The sequence below is a fragment of the Carettochelys insculpta genome, chromosome 5, assembly GCF_033958435.1.
Source record: "Carettochelys insculpta isolate YL-2023 chromosome 5, ASM3395843v1, whole genome shotgun sequence".
Lineage (NCBI taxonomy): Eukaryota > Metazoa > Chordata > Testudines > Carettochelyidae > Carettochelys > Carettochelys insculpta.
Genome location: NC_134141.1, coordinates 16386075 through 16405078, shown reverse-complemented (window position 1 = coordinate 16405078; position 19004 = coordinate 16386075). Strand labels below are relative to the sequence as shown.

General features: G+C 41.5%; 2 protein-coding genes across 5 annotated transcripts in view; one reads left to right on the top strand and one right to left on the bottom strand.

The window, feature by feature from the left end:
* Positions 1–18695, top strand: part of TEK (TEK receptor tyrosine kinase) — an 86043-nt gene extending 67348 nt beyond the window's left edge. The window contains exon 24 of one of the 4 annotated variants that reach the window (XM_074994709.1): positions 18589–18695. The gene's annotated coding sequence lies outside the window, so the exon portion shown is untranslated. Of the gene's footprint in view, positions 1–12412; positions 13058–14609; positions 15132–18588 lie in introns of those variants that run through there. The other 3 variants (XM_074994706.1, XM_074994707.1, XM_074994710.1) reach the window with 3 other exon arrangements.
* LOC142013393 (RNA exonuclease 1 homolog) overlaps positions 537–19004 on the bottom strand; it is a 30447-nt gene continuing 11979 nt past the window's right edge. Inside the window, exons 7-16 of the mRNA XM_074994712.1 lie at positions 18868–18982; positions 18565–18627; positions 17911–18060; positions 17175–17288; positions 14885–14958; positions 13096–13206; positions 11804–11919; positions 10809–10947; positions 5513–5633; positions 537–662 (exon numbers count right to left, since the gene is read on the bottom strand). Of these exons, the coding sequence (XP_074850813.1) occupies positions 571–662; positions 5513–5633; positions 10809–10947; positions 11804–11919; positions 13096–13206; positions 14885–14958; positions 17175–17288; positions 17911–18060; positions 18565–18627; positions 18868–18982 (1095 nt within the window). The 3' untranslated portion in view covers positions 537–570. The remainder of the gene's footprint in view (positions 663–5512; positions 5634–10808; positions 10948–11803; positions 11920–13095; positions 13207–14884; positions 14959–17174; positions 17289–17910; positions 18061–18564; positions 18628–18867; positions 18983–19004) is intronic.

Genomic DNA, 19004 nt, shown 5'->3' with positions numbered 1-19004 from the left:
TTCTTGGGTAAAACTGACATAGAAAAGCAACTATGGGTTTCTCACCTATGCCACTCTTTAGGGAATGGGCTAGATAGAATGACAGTAAAAGTGAAGTAAAAAGAAGAGCCAACTTTTGATGTATGATTTGAAGACAGCAGCAGTAGTGCTTTAGTTTAAAAGGGGGAAAGATTAGTTCTTTGTTTAGTCATAAGACAGGTGTTGGTACAAGTTTTAAAAATGGAAAAAGTTAAGTTTTCTAGTTTTACTGTTCACATCTTCAGGGCAAAGATGGTAATTTTCACATACAGAATCTGCTCTTCCCTACTCAACCACACTTCTATACTGAACACACCAAATAGGAAACATCCAAAAATTAAACAGTATTTTTACAAAATGTTTTAGTATTCAATGGAGCATGTTTAAATAATCTACGTAATTGGGGGTTGACACTTCTAGCGATAGTATTAGTAATGCTTTTGCAGCAGCATACACAGATTGCAACACATCCCAAAAGTAGTTACAGTCCTGAAACTTTTGGTAGAGGCGTCAGGTTGATTATGCTCTTCTTGAAGGGGGCGGGGGGGGAAGTCACCATTTTCTGCCCTTAGCATCCTCCTTTACTTTCCAAAGCATCAGTTCCATACAAGCAGCAGCATCTTCGCTAGAATCATGACCACCAACTAGGAAGGAATAAAGTATGTTTAAAATAAGCTGCAATTTTCATTAGAAGACGTCTGTCACAAAAGGGTGCAGAAAAGCAAATTGTTCTAGAGCTGACTGATATAGACAGAGGGCCACGCTTCCCTATTGGCTAATGAATTATAGATTGGAAAACCAGCAACATACCCAACATTTACATGAACTTGGTAGATCTGCGCATACGACATAAAAAGGTATTGCATTTAAAGTTTATTAGCATGAGAAACTAAAAATTTGATAAGACCGATTGAAAGGAAGAGAAAACTGAAGACAAAATCCCAAACGGAAAGTAATTCTGCAACACCACCTACGTGATAGCCAGCTGTAAAGTTAATTCAGGAATGGAAGTTGAAGGTGCAATACAATGTGTTGTAGAAACAAGTGACAAAGTTGAATTCCACCATTCAGACTGATATGGCAGGAGTTTGCAAAAAGTTCTATGGCAACATTTTGTGAGGAATATGAAATGAAGCTAAACCTTCCAGCTAAAAATACTCATTTTATTGATATTTTGCTTAAACAATTTCATATGGAATAGCTAAGTTCAAGTTAAAATTTCCTGACTTTTAGTCAAGTGAACTTGTGATTTTAGCAGAACAGCTGTTTTCTGGAATGTACCGTATACAGAGAACAATGATCAAGTCTGACATTTACCAAATCCACAGGTGTCTATTATATCCTGTATGTGTCAGCTACTAATGGAACAGTTCAGTTACTTTATACTTTTGCAAGTCTACTTGAACATGAAAAAACCCACCTGTGAAGACTGACAATGTACTGCTTTTACAGTAAAATTAGTGATATCTGCCTCTGACCCACAAAGAATGAAGCTTATCACTGCTAAGGTAAGGCGTTGAATGTCCCTCTAGAAAAAGGGAACTTGGACAAGAGCTTGTGCCAAGTGTAACAAACTTTCTATAGAAGTCAGGAGGAATTCCATCTCCCCCCCCGAATACATACTTGTAGCTCGTGTTAACTTAGACATGAACAACTTTTATTTTAGAACAGTTTTGTCATTAACTTAAGTGATGAATCTCAAGTGGCTGGCAATAAGATTCCAAAAGTTTAAGAGGCTGTAAAATTAAACTCCTTTCCTGTCTTACTTGAAGCATTTAAGAACTCTTCGCTTGTTTATCCTTCAGAATGTGCAGGCAGCTGTTTTCTCCTCATCTTTGAGGTTTCCATCTGGTAGCCCAGAGTAAGGTGGCTGATACAGATGTTGTCCAAAGCAGACAACTGTTTGTTTTGTTTCATGAGATATGTCAGCTTTTAGGTAACTTATGAGCTAGGTGGTCTGATTAAAAATAAGCCACCATATTAAGTAGTGGTGCTCAAAGGCTAGAAACAAGCTTTCAGCAACTTCACTTTTTAACTAGAATATGGCTCCCCCACATATGCATATAGAAAGAAGAGCTATAGGGAAAGAGTGATACAAGTACAAACAAAAGGAGTTAAAACTATTTAGAGACAAGCCAGTTGTTGCATAGCCACTGTTCAATTTCCCAGTGGCCTCTGGACCCTCAAAAAAATAAGTCACCCCATGAGCAGCAGGCAGGGCCAGGAGAGCGAGAGAGCACGAGCGCCCCAAACTTTAGTGAGCTCAGCCTCCAGTCCAGGAATATTCCTGAAGTCCAGGCATTATGGGCCAATATAACTTGCCATGCCTGTTAGAGATCAAGAGTAGAACACTCATTTAACCCCTTCACTGAAGGGAACTATTACATGGAAGACAAATATTAACTGAAGAAAGAAGTTCAGGATATGGCTGAACACTTCACTAGCTCTGGACACCACTACTTGTTTTACAGTATTCAAAGGTATGGTAAACACATTCATGTTATTGCCCTGAAGTGCTTACAATCTACACTGCATAGTAGAGTGGGGAATATAGTAGGAATGGACTCAGGTGAGGAAGGAGTCAAGTAAAAAGCAACAAGATCATGCCATTGTAATTATGTGCAGGAGCGTGACTAGCTATTAAGGTACTGACATTAATACTGATTCATGTTTTGTTGGGCATAATTTCTTGAGACAATTTCATAATTTAAGCTTGTGCAGTACATAAAATTGAAGCCAAGGAATGTGAGATCCAAGTAGAGCATCTGAAGAATATTTACCTTTACATAAATGTTTATTGAAAGGAATCCCTCACCTAATCATCTAGGCACATGATCAAACAACTGCAAATTAGGAGCCTCTCATATCTGGAGTGTAAGTGGAGTGCAAAAATGCATTCAAGAGCAATTTGCATTCACAAATTATGTAGGTTGAAAACTGCTGGCTCAATTAGTTTAGCCAAAATGGCTCAAGACAATTCGTTATATAATTCGAAAATAGAGACTATATAGCTAAGGTTTGCATTTAGTAGCTCTAAAGGACAACCATTTTTGTTGCCTTCAACTATTTCCAAATTCAGAGTTAACCTGCATTTTTTCCAGCAAAATTGTTTGACAAATGGGATCCTTCCGAGTTTATTTCGGAAGGCACACAATTGACTTCAGTTGATACAAAAAATATTGCGCTTAGTGGTTCTATTCATTTGAAATGCAATGCAGCAGTACAGGTCCCATGCAATGCTGCAGCGTAAAGGTTATGCCTGCTCTTCCTTAGAATCTCTTTTTTGCCCCTTTTCCTCACCAAACACACTTGTATCTCACTCAACTGGGCTGCCATATTTGCCATACAGCAAAGAGATTCACTCTGAAAATAAGAACTGATGGTCAATCCAGACTGCCTTTGAATCACTTTTTTAAACATAACTCTAAGAACTGCTTGTCTGAAGTACAGCTTTTAAAGAAGTGTGTGTCTAGGAACTCAAAAATGGTTTCCATCAGATGGCTACTGTACAGCATATTTCATTTTATTCCACCGAAGCAACTGTACAGGTATGCTGTGTACGTAGTTTTACTGAATTTTCTTTCAAAGCCCAATTGAACAATGCATTATGATTTTAAACATTAAATCCAAAAGAAAAATTAAGGATAGTATTTTGCATCCTAACAAAAAGCCTTAAGTCATATCTCTGGCTAGCATGTGTGTTTAAAACATGCAGGTAAAAATATCTAACAGCCACAATCTATTATCTTTTTAATTTTGCTTCTCAATGTTTTTCACTCTCAGTACTACTTGCAGAAGGCACAATTTTCTTGCTCATGTGTGTCTACTTATTTGATACATACATAGGCTTTGTCAGTGCTTTTTTTCCCTAAAAAGGGTGCTGGCACTCAAGCCACAAACCAATCCCAGGCTTAACCCCCTCATCCCCTGCAGTCCCAAATCAGCCCCAGGGCTTAAACCATCCCCCCCCCCTCAGCCCCCTCCCCCACTCTAAATTAATGTTCTCCCCCTTCCCCAGTGGCAGGCACCCCCATCCCCTTCCCAGCGCTAAATGAATGCCCTCCACCTTCCCCCAGAACTCGACACCCACATTCCACCCCACCCCACCACTGAACCCCATCTTACTGGAGCCAGTAGACAATGGGTAGCTCTGGGGTCAAGCAGCCAGCCAGGGGAGCACCAGCAGCTCTAGGGCCAGGAACCTGCCAGCTCCCACAGTGCAGCCAGCACTCCCCTGCACCATAGCACTCCACCGGATTCAGCCCCACTAGGGTCTCTGGCCCCCGAGTTGCCAGCACTGCCCTGCACCCTGGCCAGCCATGAAGCTGGCAGCGCCAGGGCAGCAGAACTGGCTAAAGTGCAGGGGAGTGCCAGCAGTGCTGGGAAGCTGTCTAGAGTGCACAGACGCACTAGCAGCACTAGGCTGCAAAGCCAGCAGAGTCTGGGGGTGCAGGAGTGCTGTCCACAAAGCCAGCGGGGTCTGGGGGCACAGGACCACCTGGACCAAGGAGCTAGGGGGGCTAAAACTGAAGGTGCGCCAGGGTACTGGAGAGCACTGGCAGCAGTGAGAGCGCCAGCAGGGGCTGAGAGCGCGCCAGTGCAGCCCACCAGCCTGGGTCATTTGCTGCAGTCTCATCCCCACCACCCCACTGTAGGCTGAGAGGGACCCCTTGGCCCCATACCCCTGGGAACAATGATCTCACCCCAGCTGCCTCCTTCTGGCCCCACATGGCTCAGCCCTGACTCAGCCACCAGAATGGGCTTGACCACTCCACAACCTACGTCCCCACTAGGTTCTGCACAGCAGCTCTGCCCTCCAGTTTGAATCTTAGCAGCCAGCTAATCACAGAAAGTTCACAGGGTCTTCCCTGCCCCTCAGTAGTTCCACTTTCTCGTGTAGAAAGGGCACACTGAAGCTGACCACCAGAATGTCATCTTTGTTAAGGGCCAGCCTTCCTCAGCTCTGTGCCTCTTTGCTGTGCTCTTGTTACAGCCTAGAAAATGGCAGTACCAGCTCCTCTCGCATTCTGGCAGAAAAAAGCCCTGGGCTTTGTAATAAGAATCTTATTTAAAAAACTCAATTCACTGTTAGAACTTTTGCCTCTAGGAGAGAAAAATACTAAAAAAAATTACTGAATGTTCATTTTAAAAGTTGGACTAAAAATTGTCTAAAATAACTGATGTATACATAAAAGTGCTTGAAACACAGGTACACAAGTTGCACTTTGAACGGCAGTTGTGCTTTGAGAGAGCAAATGGAAACAAGAATCTCAGAAGTGAAGTGCAAATAATATAAATTTACATGATTCTATACCTTGATTTGTGAATTTAGATCACTCAAAAAGAAAAAGATAAGTTTAATGGATAATTCTGCCTTAAATAACTCCACATCTTCACTTGTAGTATTTTATGTATATACTACAATGAACACTGCAAATACCCAAGTAACTAGAGGTCACCAGTGGCTTATATAGATACTATATAAAGCTCCTACCATCATCCTGAATAATTCGTCTGAGATAGTCAGCCATAAGGTTTCTAAGTGCTCTTTTATGAGGCAAGCCTAGCCGATGAGGAAACACCACTGCTGTGTCCACAACAGTGGTATGAATTAGCTGTAAAAAAAAAAACAAAAAAAGGTCTGTGTTGAATACATCCATGATCACAACTCCAATTACACTTTTCCTTTAGTATAACTGTACTTAAAAATTGCTTGGCTAAAGTACTACTTTAAAGTCTCTTCTAACCCACTTTTCATTAAAATCCTTAGCTTGTCTGACCCTTGATTTCTTCATACTACTGTTCCATGTTTTATCTGTTATAAATTCTTACAGGAAGAGGCTGTCTTTCTATGTTCTACAAAGTGTTATGTATGTTAATTTCATGATCTAGACATTTGTTAGCTGATTGTATATAAAACTATTTTTAGCCTACAAGCTACTATTTTTGCCATTTTTATTCTTGCTAGACAACTATATGAAAAGTACTTTAAGGTCATGTGTAGTTTGAAGAAAACCATAATTTTAGGCTCTGAATTTTAATGGCAGTTACACTCTACTAGGATTGCCAAGTACTTTTGTTAAAAACTATATATATTTGACTGAAAACTTCCACTTAGTATAAGTGCCTTTCCCAGGTTTAAAGTTAAACTGTTAGAAATCCAAGTACTGAATATGTGCAGCAAAAAGCTGTGTTCACTGATGTTTGCTTCAGCAGTGATTCAGTACAAATACATGCTAAATTTAAATCTATACCAACTGTTTTAATAAGCTGTCGGTGAGTTCACAGGAATTTAGGCTAAAAAGGAAAATCATGGCTGATTTTTTTCCTCCTCAATTTCATAAATAAAACAATGCAAAAGTTGACACATGACAGTAAAAAAGCATAAACAAAAATATTCAGATGAGACCCTAAGGTGACTTTCTTCGAGCAACTGGCTCTGTAAAACAAGGAAAAAAAAAAGGCAATTCTTCATTTAGTCTGATGTGAAGCACAGGTATAATCCAAGACAGGACTTTCAAGATGGATTGCTTTGAAACAGCAATCCCAATAATTAAAATTTCACATCCCTTTGGTGCGAAGAACACCACAGAAGCCCAATACTGTAGCATCCAATTTCAGAATGGGGACCTATGCAAAAATGAGGTTAGTTACAGAAATTAAGAAGTTCAGAGCCAGAAGTATAATCCCTGAAAGCAGCACGGAAACTTTTCAAAGAGACCATAGAAGAAGCTCAAATTAAATATATACCCAAAGTTAAAAAACAATAAGAAAACCAGAAGAGTGCCACCATGCCCTAAACAAGCAAGTAAAAGCAGCAGTGAGATGAAACAGGCATTGTTGAAAAAGTTGCAGTTAAATCCTAGTGAGAAAAAACAGATAGGAACAAACTGTCAAATGAAACGTAAAAATATAATTAAAGGCCAAAAAGAATTAGAAAAAAGTAGCCAAACACTCAAAAAGCAATAGCAAAAAGTATAGTAAATCTTTAATTTAACAGACCCCAATTTAACAGACTTCAGAAATAATGGACCATGTGCTAGGCTCTTCTTCACCCTGCCAAATAAATGCCAGCAACTTGGAGCCACTGCTGCAGCTAGGGCCGGAGGAGGAGCAGGAGCAGCCACCAGGGTTGCTGGGGTCACTGGGCCAGAGGAGCCACTGAAACTGTGGTGGGGTGTGGGAACTCTCCTCCCCCAGCTCATGTGCACGGAGCATGTCAGCACTTGGCTGCCCCTGTCTGCTGGCAGGCTGGGAGCAGCAGCCATGCTCTGCCTTCACGCAGGTGGCTCAGACCTGGGGGGCTGGAGAAGCCACAGCTGGTGGAAGGAGCCTGGTTGGCATTCAGCTTCTCTCCCCATAATTGAGCGGGGAAGTGGAGGTGAGAGAAGAATGGGGTAGGAGTGGGGAAGGGTAGGAGGGTGCAGAGGACAGGAGTGAGTGATGGGCTGGAAAGGTCAGAGTATTGTCATACAGTACAACCATTGGGATTTAACACAGACTCAACATCAACAGACACCCCTTCCCCCATTAGTCTGTTAAATCAAGGGTTTACTGCACATCAGATGCAGGAAGCCTGCTCAACAGTCAGTAGGGCCTTTGGATAACAGATGTAAAAGGAACACTCAAGGATAATGTCACTGCAGAGAACTAAACAAACTCTTTGCATTGGTCTTCATGGCAGAGAACATTTGGGAGATTCCCCAACCCGCTCCACTCTTTTTAGGTGATATCTGAGAAACTGTCCCAAATTCAGGTGTCAGAGGTGGTTATGAACAAACTGATTAACAGTAATCAGTTACCAGATCCAGATGGCATTCACCAGAGTTCTGAAAGAACTCAAATGTGAAACTGTGGAACTATTATCCTTTAAATAGTCTTCTTTACCAAATGACTGGAAGATGACTAATGTGCTGTCAAGTTTCAAAAAGGGCTCTAGAAGTGATCCTGTCAAACCGACAAATCGAATCTCAGTACTGGGCAAATTGGTTGAAACTATCATAAAGAACATAACTGTCAGACACAGATTAACCTGATTTGTTGGGGGAAGTCAATATGGTTTCTGTAGAGGGAAATCATGCCTCACTAATTTACTGGAACTCTTTGAGGGGGATCAACAAGCATATGGACAAAGGAGATCCAGTGGATATAGCATATTTCGATTTCCGGAAAGCCTTTGACCAGGTCCCTCACCAAACACTCTTAAGCAAAGTAAGCTGTGAGAGAAGGTGCTCTCGTGGATTGATAAAGCACAGGAAAAAGTGGTAGGCTTTCAGAAAAGAGGGAAATAACTGGTCCAACAGGGGTCTCTACTGGGAGCAATCCTACTGAGCACATTCATAAATGATCTGGACAAAGTGGTAAACAGTGAAGTGGCAAGTGTGCAGATAAACTGCTCAAGATGGTTAAAACCAATGCAGATTGAAAAGCTTCAAAAAGATCTCAAAGTTAGGTGACTGGGCAACAAAGTGGCAGAAGAATTCTGATGTTGATAAATGCAGAGTAATGTGTATTGGAGAACATAATCCCAATAAATGATGGGGACTAAGTTAGCCATCACCACTCAAGAGATCTTGAAGCCATTGTGAATAGTTCTCTGAAGACACCAACTCACTGTTTACTTTTTTGCCTGCTGCTGTACAATACGACTGTCTTACTGCCTCTTTATAAACCCATGGCAGGCCCACATCTTTAGTGCTGTATGCAGACGTGGTTGCCTCATCTCAATAATGACATCTTGGCACTGTAAAAAGTTCAGAAAAAAGGCTAAAAATATTAGGGGTTTGGAATAGCTATCATGAAGAGAAATTAAGAAGACTGGGACTTAGTTGGAAAGAGGAGACACTAAGGGGGAATGAGAGCTCTATATAATTATGATTGGTGTGGAAAAAGGAAAAGTTATTTACTTGTTCCCATAAAAGAATAAAGGCCCTCCAAGTGAAATAGGTAGCAGGTTTAAAGCTAACAAAAGCAAGTGTTTCTTCAGTCAACCTGTGGAACCCTTTTGCCAGAGTACATTGTGAAGACAGACTAACAGAATTCAAAAAAGAAATGAGAAATACATGGAGAATATGTCCATCAATGGCTATTAAAGTGGATGAGTAAAAACACTGTCTAGACCTGGGGGAGGCAATAATTTGATGGTGGGGAGGGGGGCATGCCACTCCAAGAATTTGGAAAGTGGTCCAGGGCAGCACTCTTCTGTGACATTAATGGAGGTAGTGTGGTATCCGGGATGAAGATTGGGTACAGAAGGAATCTTGAGACAATGGACTGGAGTGCAGGGGCTGTGGGTTGTGACTTAAGGCAGGAGGAGACTGTGGTGCCAGGCCTGGGAGGGGGTATGGGTAGATGAGGAGGGGCAGAAGATTAGGGTTATTTAATGGCATGGGGAGGCAAGCTCTGAGTGACTTATCCAGGCAACTGACAGCAACCCAGCTGATTTCACAGGCAGGCTGCCTGCCTGGCCATGGCAAAGGCCATGTGCTTCTGTGAACAGCTATGAGCCTGAGGGGTGGTTTAATATGGAGATATGCCTCTCTCATAGATCTGAAGGGACCTTCAGAAGTCACTGAGTCCAGTCCCCTGCACTCACAGCAGAACCGATCACCATCCCACACAGGTTTTTTTTGTCATCTATTTACACCAGATCCCTAAATGGCCCCCTTAAGGGCTGAACTCACAACCCTGGGTTTAGCAAACCAGTGTTCAAACCACTGAGCTATCCCTGCCCACTAGTTCACACAGGAAGTGCCCACTGGACAGAAACCAGCCAACAGGATTGTGAACCCTCCTTCTCTCTGCCCCAGCCCCCCATTGAAAGAAACAGGTTGCAGCAGCCCCATTTCTGAGCAGTTTGTGAAGTCAGGGCAGGCACAGCCCATCTGAGGTTACCTGCTGCATCTGTGAGCCAGTTCAAGTCTCTTGGTGGGCTGCATCTGGCTCATGGGCAAGATCTGGCCCAGCCCAGCTTTAGTCTCTTATTTGTCAGAAGCTGGGAAACAAACATGGGATTGATCACAGAATCACAGGGCTGGAAGGGACCTCAGGAGGTCATCTAGTCCAGCCCCCTGCTTCAAGCAGAATCAACCCCCTACTAAGTCATTCCAGCCAGGACTTAAAAACCTCAAAGGATGGAGAATCCACCACCTCTCTAGGCAACGCATTCCAATGCTTCACCACTCGCCTGGTGAAGTAGTTTTTCCTAATATCTAACCTACACCTTTCCCTCTTCAACTTCTGACCATTACTCCTTGTTCTGCCACCTGACACCACTGAGAACAGTTTCTCACCCTCCTTTTTTAGAGCTCCCCTTCAGGAAATTGAAGGCTGCTATTATCACTTGATAACTGTTCTGTTCATTTCCTCTGAAGTATCTGATACTGGCCACTGCCAGATGACAGGATACTGGGCTAGATGAACTTTTAGTTTGCAATGATACAGCTGTTCTTATGTAAAAAGTAAAATTTTCCAGTTATGTTTGCTTGCTTGTATTGTGTCTGCGTATTTGTAGCTTTTTCTATTCTGTACCTAAATATGGTATGAACAACATTCATATCACTATCCTAATCCACACAACAAACCGTAGCATGTGTAATGCTGACAAATTTATCTGCCAAAAACTTAACTTTGACTTCCTATTAATTTAACCAGGCATCACTATATCCTGCAATTAGTTTAATTCAATTCTAAAATATTTTCCTGAAGATCATTTGCTTTGAAGTTAAAGTTAGTGAAAGATTTAAAAACAATTTTACACAAATGTCAGAACTAAAGCTTAAATATTTTACCTTAAGAGCAAATAAATCATTTTCTAAGCCATGTCCAATTAAAATAGTATCAGCACTGAACAAATTTAGCAATATTGCCTGTACATCTCGAATAGATGATGATGTATTTTTCAAGTCCTCTTCTGTCACTCCAGAAAATCTAAGATTTACAAAAGAGCTTTAGTAAGTGAGAAATATACCAAATGAACAATAAAAAAAGTGGTCTCTGGACTCCTCTTTTGTAGTTAACTCTAGCCAATTTTAGAGAAACAGAACACTGAACTCAAATTTTTGTTTCCCTCTCCATGATAATGAGGATGCTGGCTTTGACCCCCTTTTCAGAAAAACTGCTGTGACAGCTGGATGGAGATTGTCCACATAAGACAGGAATGAAGGAGGATTTGGGACACTTCAGTGACAGTTAAGAACCACAGTCTAGGCAATTTCTGGATTTCTTCTTCCTCCTTGCCCCTGATTCACTATCAGACCATAAAAGCAAAAGGCTCTTGAGAGTGCCTGGCCTTAAGACACTTGCTCCTATTTCAGCAAAGACAGAAATCAAGACTTCAGAACAGAACGCTTGACGATCCTGAGCAGATTCGTGCTAAAAAGCTTATACATCCAGTATAGGATGCCTCTTGCCTGATAGGGAGATAGGAAACAGTCTGCATTAACGAGCAGCCATATTTCATTATATGAAATATTTTGAAGTTTTTATAATTGTGAAGCTGCAGACAGAAATCAAAACACCTTTAAGTGAAGTCACATGAAAATAGCATTCAGAGAGAAACATACAAACTGCAGAAACAAGGTTTTAGTTTAAGTTAAGGGGTAGACAATAGTTTTATAACCAAATCTCCAAAATATAGAACAACCAACTTTAAAAGGGTGAATACAGAAATACTGAACTTCTCAGAAGCAAGACTTTATTCAGTTAAAAATCAACACAATGAATTCAGACACTCATTCAAATATTAGGTTTTTTGTTTTTTTTTTTTAAAAGAAGATATGCATACCTAGTATTATAGTCTATGATTTCATTATCTGGTTTAACAAACGTATCATAGGCAATCTGTAGGTTGGAGTCAACCACTGTCACCCTTGTAAGTTCCAGACCTTGTGTTGTGTAACACTAAGAGAAAAACAAGTGTTAAATGAAGATCTGAAATGTGTCACCTCTGTGCCTTTTGCTCTTTAAAAAAAGATATGTAACAAAGCTGCCACACAGATACCATGGGCAAGGCCACTGACTGGGAAGGGTGCAAAAGGGGCAGCTGTCCCAAGGCCCAGCCACCACATCCACTACTGTGACAGCAGCAAAGGCCAGAGCCCCCCATGCTTTAAATTGCTATTATAGCTCTGAGCAGGATGGGCAGAGAAGCACTGAAGGGCTGGATGGGGGAGGCTAGCCCTCAGCCCTGCCACTTCTGCCCAAGGCCCAACCCTTTTGGAGGGCTGAGCTGGGGCTTCTCCTACTTTGTTCAGGGCCCCAGCAACTATGTTGGCAGCCCTGACCATGGGATCCAAATAATCACATTAAGTAGTTTTATTTACCTTGCAAAAATATCAGCTTGCAACAATGGTAAAATTTCTCTACATTAATTCCATCTAAATCTTTCCTTCAGAAAGGAGCAGTCTCTGGATCTCAACAGCAATCAAGTTTTTAGTTAATTCTCAACAGCCCCCAATTCTGCATCCTCCATCTTAGATAAGATTTAGGCTGAACTGGGTGCATTCTAATGAAAACCTATTCTACCATTTTTTAGTCTTAGAACAAAATTACACAGTATTTCCCATGAGGCAACAACCAAAGGCTACACCTACACCACAGCGGTCCTTCAAAACAAGTTCTTCCAGATGATTTCGTCAGAAAAAAAAATTCATCTTGAAACAGCGCATCACACACAAAAAAGCAGATAAAAATCCACTCTTTCAATAGAGCATCTACATAGCCCCCACTCTTTCGAAAGTGCAGGCCAGGGACTGAAAATCTGGCAGCACTGGGGCTGTTCTTTTAGAAAAGGGACCCCTGGGGCATCTACACACTTTCTTCCCCCCAAAAGAATCTTTTGGAAAAAAGCTCTTCCTCATCTGAGAAAGGAAGAGGGCCACTGGAAAGAGTGCTGAGTTCTTCTGATTTAATTCCAAAAGAACATTGTGTGTACGCATGCTCTATGGGATTTTTCAAAAAAGCCCCAGCTTTTTCAAAAAAAAAAAAAAAAAAACACAGTAGTGTAGATGTAGCCAAAGTAGCTGTTAAATGTTTGGTTTGAGCTGAATGTTTCTAGTAACCTAAAATCAACCGTACCATCTCACAGTCCAGTGCAAACACACCATGATTTCCATCAGCTTGAGCTGGTTTGATGAATGTCTTCACAAAGCCTTCCAGGTTCTCTTTTCGGCCGTCATGGACATGGAGCTGTGTAAGTTTCCATTAGCATTAAAATGTGATTTATGTCTGACTACTATGTCAGCACAACCCCACACTACAGACCCGTGGCGTCCAATGTTTGCCACCTGCCACATATGGCAAATAGGACATGGCATTGCTAATATGGAGGCAGCCAACCCACGGCTCTTGGAACCTTTAAATGCAGCTCCTGAGAGCTGCACGCCAGGAGTCCTCTCTGCCTGCTCCATGCGCACGCACCACTGATTGGTGGGAGAAGCATGGGGCAGCAGCTGCCCTGGTGAGTCACCAACACTGAACTGGAACAGGGGGCTAAGGGTGTCTGCTTCTAGAGGAGGATGGCATTTATTTAGAGCTGGGGGGGCAGGGGTGTTGGGAATGTCTGGGTCTGGGAAACAAATTAGTAAAAGATAAGATTGCATAGGATCACACAGATTTCTAACATGAATAAATGGATCATTTGAAATTGCTGTTTGTATTTAGTACAAAATACCTACCAATATGCTTATATTTAATAAAGTGTTCTACAATATAATGTGGCGAATATGGAAAGACTGACCACAAATGTGGCCATCTTTGAATTCCTATTTGATACCGCTAGTCTAGACAGTTTATACCAGGCACGGGCAATAAACACCGGGATGCAGTTTGCCAGGGTTAGCCTCTGGTGGGCCACTGGATACATCAGGAGTTATAGCTGCTCACTGCTCCCAGCCCCTGAGAACTGCAGGAAACTGCATAGGCTGGGCTACATGCAGCTCCAAGTGTCTGAAAACAGCTAACTATGCCCATTTGGAGCTGTGGGCAGCTGCACCTACAGATGTGAAGGTAAAGACATCTGGTGGACCACCAGAGGCTTAGCCTGGCTAACCATGTACAGAGCACAGGCTGTTTATTGCTCACCTGTGGGATATGCTCATGTAAGCAGTTTTTCCTATCAGTGTAGGACTAACATCAGCTCATCACAATATGCTACACTGAGGGAAACATTCTTCCATCAACCTAGCTGCATCAACAGTCCGTGGGGTTAGGTCACCAGAACCATGACCTTCAGTGGTGTGGACTTTCCACACATCTGAGCAAAATAGGTCTATCAACTTAAAATTTAAGAGTAGACTGGGTATTATTCAAGTTGCTGGGTAGCTTATTGATAGAGACTGACTAGCCTTAAACAGGAGATCCTTTTATTTAACATTCCCAATTATATTAGGAATAGCTAAAACATTACATTTACCTCCGTTACACTCCATAAAATTAGTTAAAAGGCTAATTTTGTGACCTTAAGCATACAGTCACTTGCCTCCCTCTTGTCCACCACCCTCTGTATCAGACTACTACCAAATGAGAGAATTTGCTGGACCACAAGAGGTCAATATTGTCTAAGCAGCATTACTAACACTTCCTCTGCTTAGTAGGTTCTTAGAAGACATCTGGAGTACATTAAAGCATACACCTAGGGCCAAGACTGATGACTGCAAACAAGTTTTGAGGCCATGGGAAACTTGGCCAACATCCACGCTACGTTGTCTGGCTCACTAAAATTCTTATGGATTATGGACATTGCTTGATGAGAGTACGCTGGGCTCGAGAGATTCAACCTGTAACAGGAGCAGAAAGCTCCTTAAGACTGTCTTTTCAGATGTGATCCATGCTGAAAGTTTGAGAAGCCATGCTAACATATTCCTACCTTTGCAACCTGACATCCAGGAGACCCAACTATTCCCTCACAACAGCTATACCGTGTTTCCAAGCCACCAGGAACTGCCATAAAAATTTAAGGAAAATTTAAAAAGCAGTCAAACAGCTGAAATGAATCAGTACTTGTTTGGATTAAGCAGTTTATTTTTCTACTTGTCACAACAAAATACATTTGTTTAAATTTTGATTTCTTTTTCTACTTGGAATTAATATTAAACTTCATTTTACGAAGGAAATTAAGTATGCCAGAAGTTCGTGCGTTTCTCAACTCATATAGACTTCACAGGTTCACTCTTGGGCTTAGGCTAAAAGATTAAGTGCACAATCACCCGATGGTCACATCAGACTTCAGGACAGCCTTGAACTTGTACCAGCAAGTGGGGTAGGGACAGCCTTCCTGGGAGGAGCCAGCCCAACTCATGGGCAGCACCATTAGCACAGCCAGCTAAGCCCCTCCCATTGTGCCCCTTGTTCCCCACATCCTCAATTGCCTGGGTGGCAGTCACCACACTGCCAGCTCTCCAGGTGGCAGGAAGCAACCAGGGCTGGATAGGAGTCAGGAGCTGGACCACAGCTGGCTGCTTGGAGGTCCAGCCTTCCCTATTTGGCCCTCCATACAATTTCCCTGCCAACAAGGCCCTTGGGCCAAAAAGTCTGCCCACCTCTACTACAAAATATAGTACATACAAAAACCTCACCTTAAATCTAAAATTTCTAGGTTGTCATAAAACCCAAGAACTGAAGATATAGAAAAAGAAACTTTAGTTGCTTGTGAAGTCTTATTTTTGTCCCCTTGGATTTATGTATTCAATATCTGAATACTAGCAGCTGTTACCTTTGTATGCCTGATAATGCAATATACTTTTTGTAAATAAAAATGTAAACACACCATGGCTGCGTCTACACGTGCACGCTACTTCGAAGTAGCGGTAGTAACTTCGAAATAGCGCCCGTCACGTCTACACGTGTTGGGCGCTATTTCGAAGTTGAAATCGACGTTAGGCGGCGAGACGTCGAAGTCGCTAACCCCATGAGCGGATGGGAATAGCGCCCTACTTCGACGTTCAACATCGAAGTAGGGACGTGTAGACGATCCGCGTCCCGCAACATCGAAATAGCGGGGTCCTCCATGGCGGCCATCAGCTGGGGGGTTGAGAGATACTCTCTCTCCAGCCCTTGCGGGGCTCTGTGGTCACTGTGGGCAGCAGCCCTTAGCCCAGGGCTTCTGGCTGCTGCTGCTGCAGCTGGGGGTCCGTGCTGCATATACAGGGTCTGCAACTAGTTGTTGGCTCTGTGTATCTTGCACTGTTTAATGAAAGTGTGTCTGGGAGGGGCCCTTTAAGGGAGCGACTTGCTGTTGAGTCCGCCCCGTGACCCTGTCTACAGCTGTGCCTGGCTCCCTTATTTCGATGTGTGCTACTTTGGCGTGTAGACGTTCCCTCGCTGTGCCTATTTCGATGTTGGGCTGAGCAACGTCGAAGTTGAACATCGACGTTGCCAGCCCTGGAGGACGTGTAGACGTTATTCATCGAAATAGCCTATTTCGATGTCGCAACATCGAAATAAGCTATTTCGAAGTTGGGTGCACGTGTAGACGTAGCCCATAAGTCATGCAGCTTTAACAAACCCCTTCCCTTCCTGAATCATTAGTCGCTTTTTAATCCTGAACCTTGGACATTACAGCACAAATTGAGCTATGGGATTATTTATATTAACTGGATCAGAGCACAACAGAAATAGGACACCTGCTGTATCCTAGACATGGCTGAGGGTTAGCCCATCCTACTTCTATCAACAGCTGAAGTGACTAAAAAGAAATGGCGATTTTCAGAAGCTTATCTGCTCAACATGAACAGAATGCAATGAGGTAAAGAAATACAGTTCCCTGACTCCAGGGCTTGCTCCCTACTGAATTTCAAAATGCCCGTTATAAACACTGGGATGTTAGAGCATCTCAAAAGAAATTAAACGGATCTTTCAGAATGGGCAATATTACAACTGCTTAAAAGGATTTCCTCCTACAAAACAAGTTGTCCCCAAGCAAGGGACATGTTTTAATGCACCCTTACTTGACTGCATATGGTGTGTATAAGTTAGTCAACTAGGCTTCTTTTACATGGAAATTGGATGTTAGGTACCCACAATGTCTACAGCACAGGAGATATTTCTAGTTTTATCTGAACCCCAATACAAACTGACTTCCATGTTGGAAACAAGAATGCATGATGAAACATTCTCCAAAAGCTTTTTTGATAATGGCTTACCCCAGCTCTACTTACCTTTGTGTCTGAGTACTCTGCCAGAATGGTAGTTGCATTCTTCTTTACGAATGTGCTTTCCTGAAGCAGTAACAGTGTATATTTCTCCACATCTACAACATACTCTTTTGGAAGCTGAAAATAATTCAATGATTTCAAGAAAATTCAGCCCTGAAAAAATTCTATTTGCCCATTAAAGTTTATTCATTCTGGACAAGTCAAACAAAGCAATTATCAGAACAATAGGCATAGTAACTACTTGCCTAGCTAAACACATTTTTGTGCAGGTTTTCCAACTCTGGTCAAGTTATGACATAGCACTTTAGCACTGAAGCATGAATTCCTGTGGCACAATGGTGATAAGTACACCAGTTACAAGAATTCAAAGTGTTTTCTTAAAATAAAGGCTTTTAAAAAACAGCTTAAATTCTTGAAGCGTCATATTAGTCAAACTACTTCCAAAGTCTCAAAACTTTGTTTACTAATATTGCACTGTGGAGATAATACGCATTTCTGAGTAAGATTTCGCTCCAAGCAGTTTCACTAAAGTTAATGGAAATATTTAAAAGTAAAATCTAATGAATTAGTTAACTGTCTCCAACCATCTGTGCTCACATACTTAACACTATTGTACACACTTTCAATACAATATCTAACAGATATCCAAAACCAGGTAAGTGAGTGAAAGCTGATTTAATTTTTTCTCCCATCAAGTGTTGTGCTTTTACATATATAAATTCTGGTTTCATTTACTTACCATCAGATACAGCTGTTTTTATAATGCCATTACCTAATACAGCACTGCCAGGTTTGTCAGGGTTTGACTGTGGGTAATCAAGCTCACACATTTGTTCCTCAGTGAGAACATAGTCTTTCAGAAGTCTATAAATAACGACACCTGTAAAATCTAAAAGCATGTAAAGACATGTTAGAGCACATCAGATGGATTCAAAAGTGAACAGGATTTGGACTTTAGATACACATATTAAGTTTTGCTTCAGTTATACTGAATCATTTTAGTTTACAGCTTATAGGAAATGCTGGTCATATCTGTGATAGCAACCGAAATTAACAATCATAACCCTAGAGTAAGCTATTTTAAATGACTGACAACTTACTGCTTAACACTACTAAAATATTGCAAAACCCTAACTCTGAAAAGCATTCTTGCTTCATACAGAAATTCAATTTTGTCTCTAAAAACAAATTAGAAATATCAGCCATTTGAAAAATAGCACCCTCATTCCATTTTAGAAGTTGGTAGTACATTGGCCCAGTGTGACACTTGGGGCTACGTTCCTATTGTTAGGATTTATATGACTAGGAAAGGAAATTTCATTTCAAAATAAGTCACTAGTTTATATGTAAACGGGGAAAGTTACACATTTTAGGGAACAATGATCAGTTTTACCATTCTTCTCATCTGATTTTCTAGATCCAGTAGCACTGGCACATCTACTCCCAGAAGACTGCCCTAAATAAAGGAGAAAAGCTTTACAATGATTTTTAAATGCATCTTTGAAATGTCAGACTTTGGGACAGCTACGGAAAAAGTTTAAGAATTAAATCGCTGTATATCATTGACAGCTTTTCAAAAGCATGTTACACCAATATAATTTCAATAAAGTCATCACCAATGAAGCAAAACAGAATTATCTTTATCTTTGACAGACATCACTCCTTTCTCCCTTCCCATTTCAGTATAGACTCTTACCATTTGGAGAAAGACTGCCTTGATCCCTCAGCTTTTTAAGGGTGTTCACAGCTATGTTCAAATACATATTTTTACTGCCACAGCGATCGTAAATTGCTTTTTCTTCTACCAATGCCTAAATTTAAGAGACCAAATTT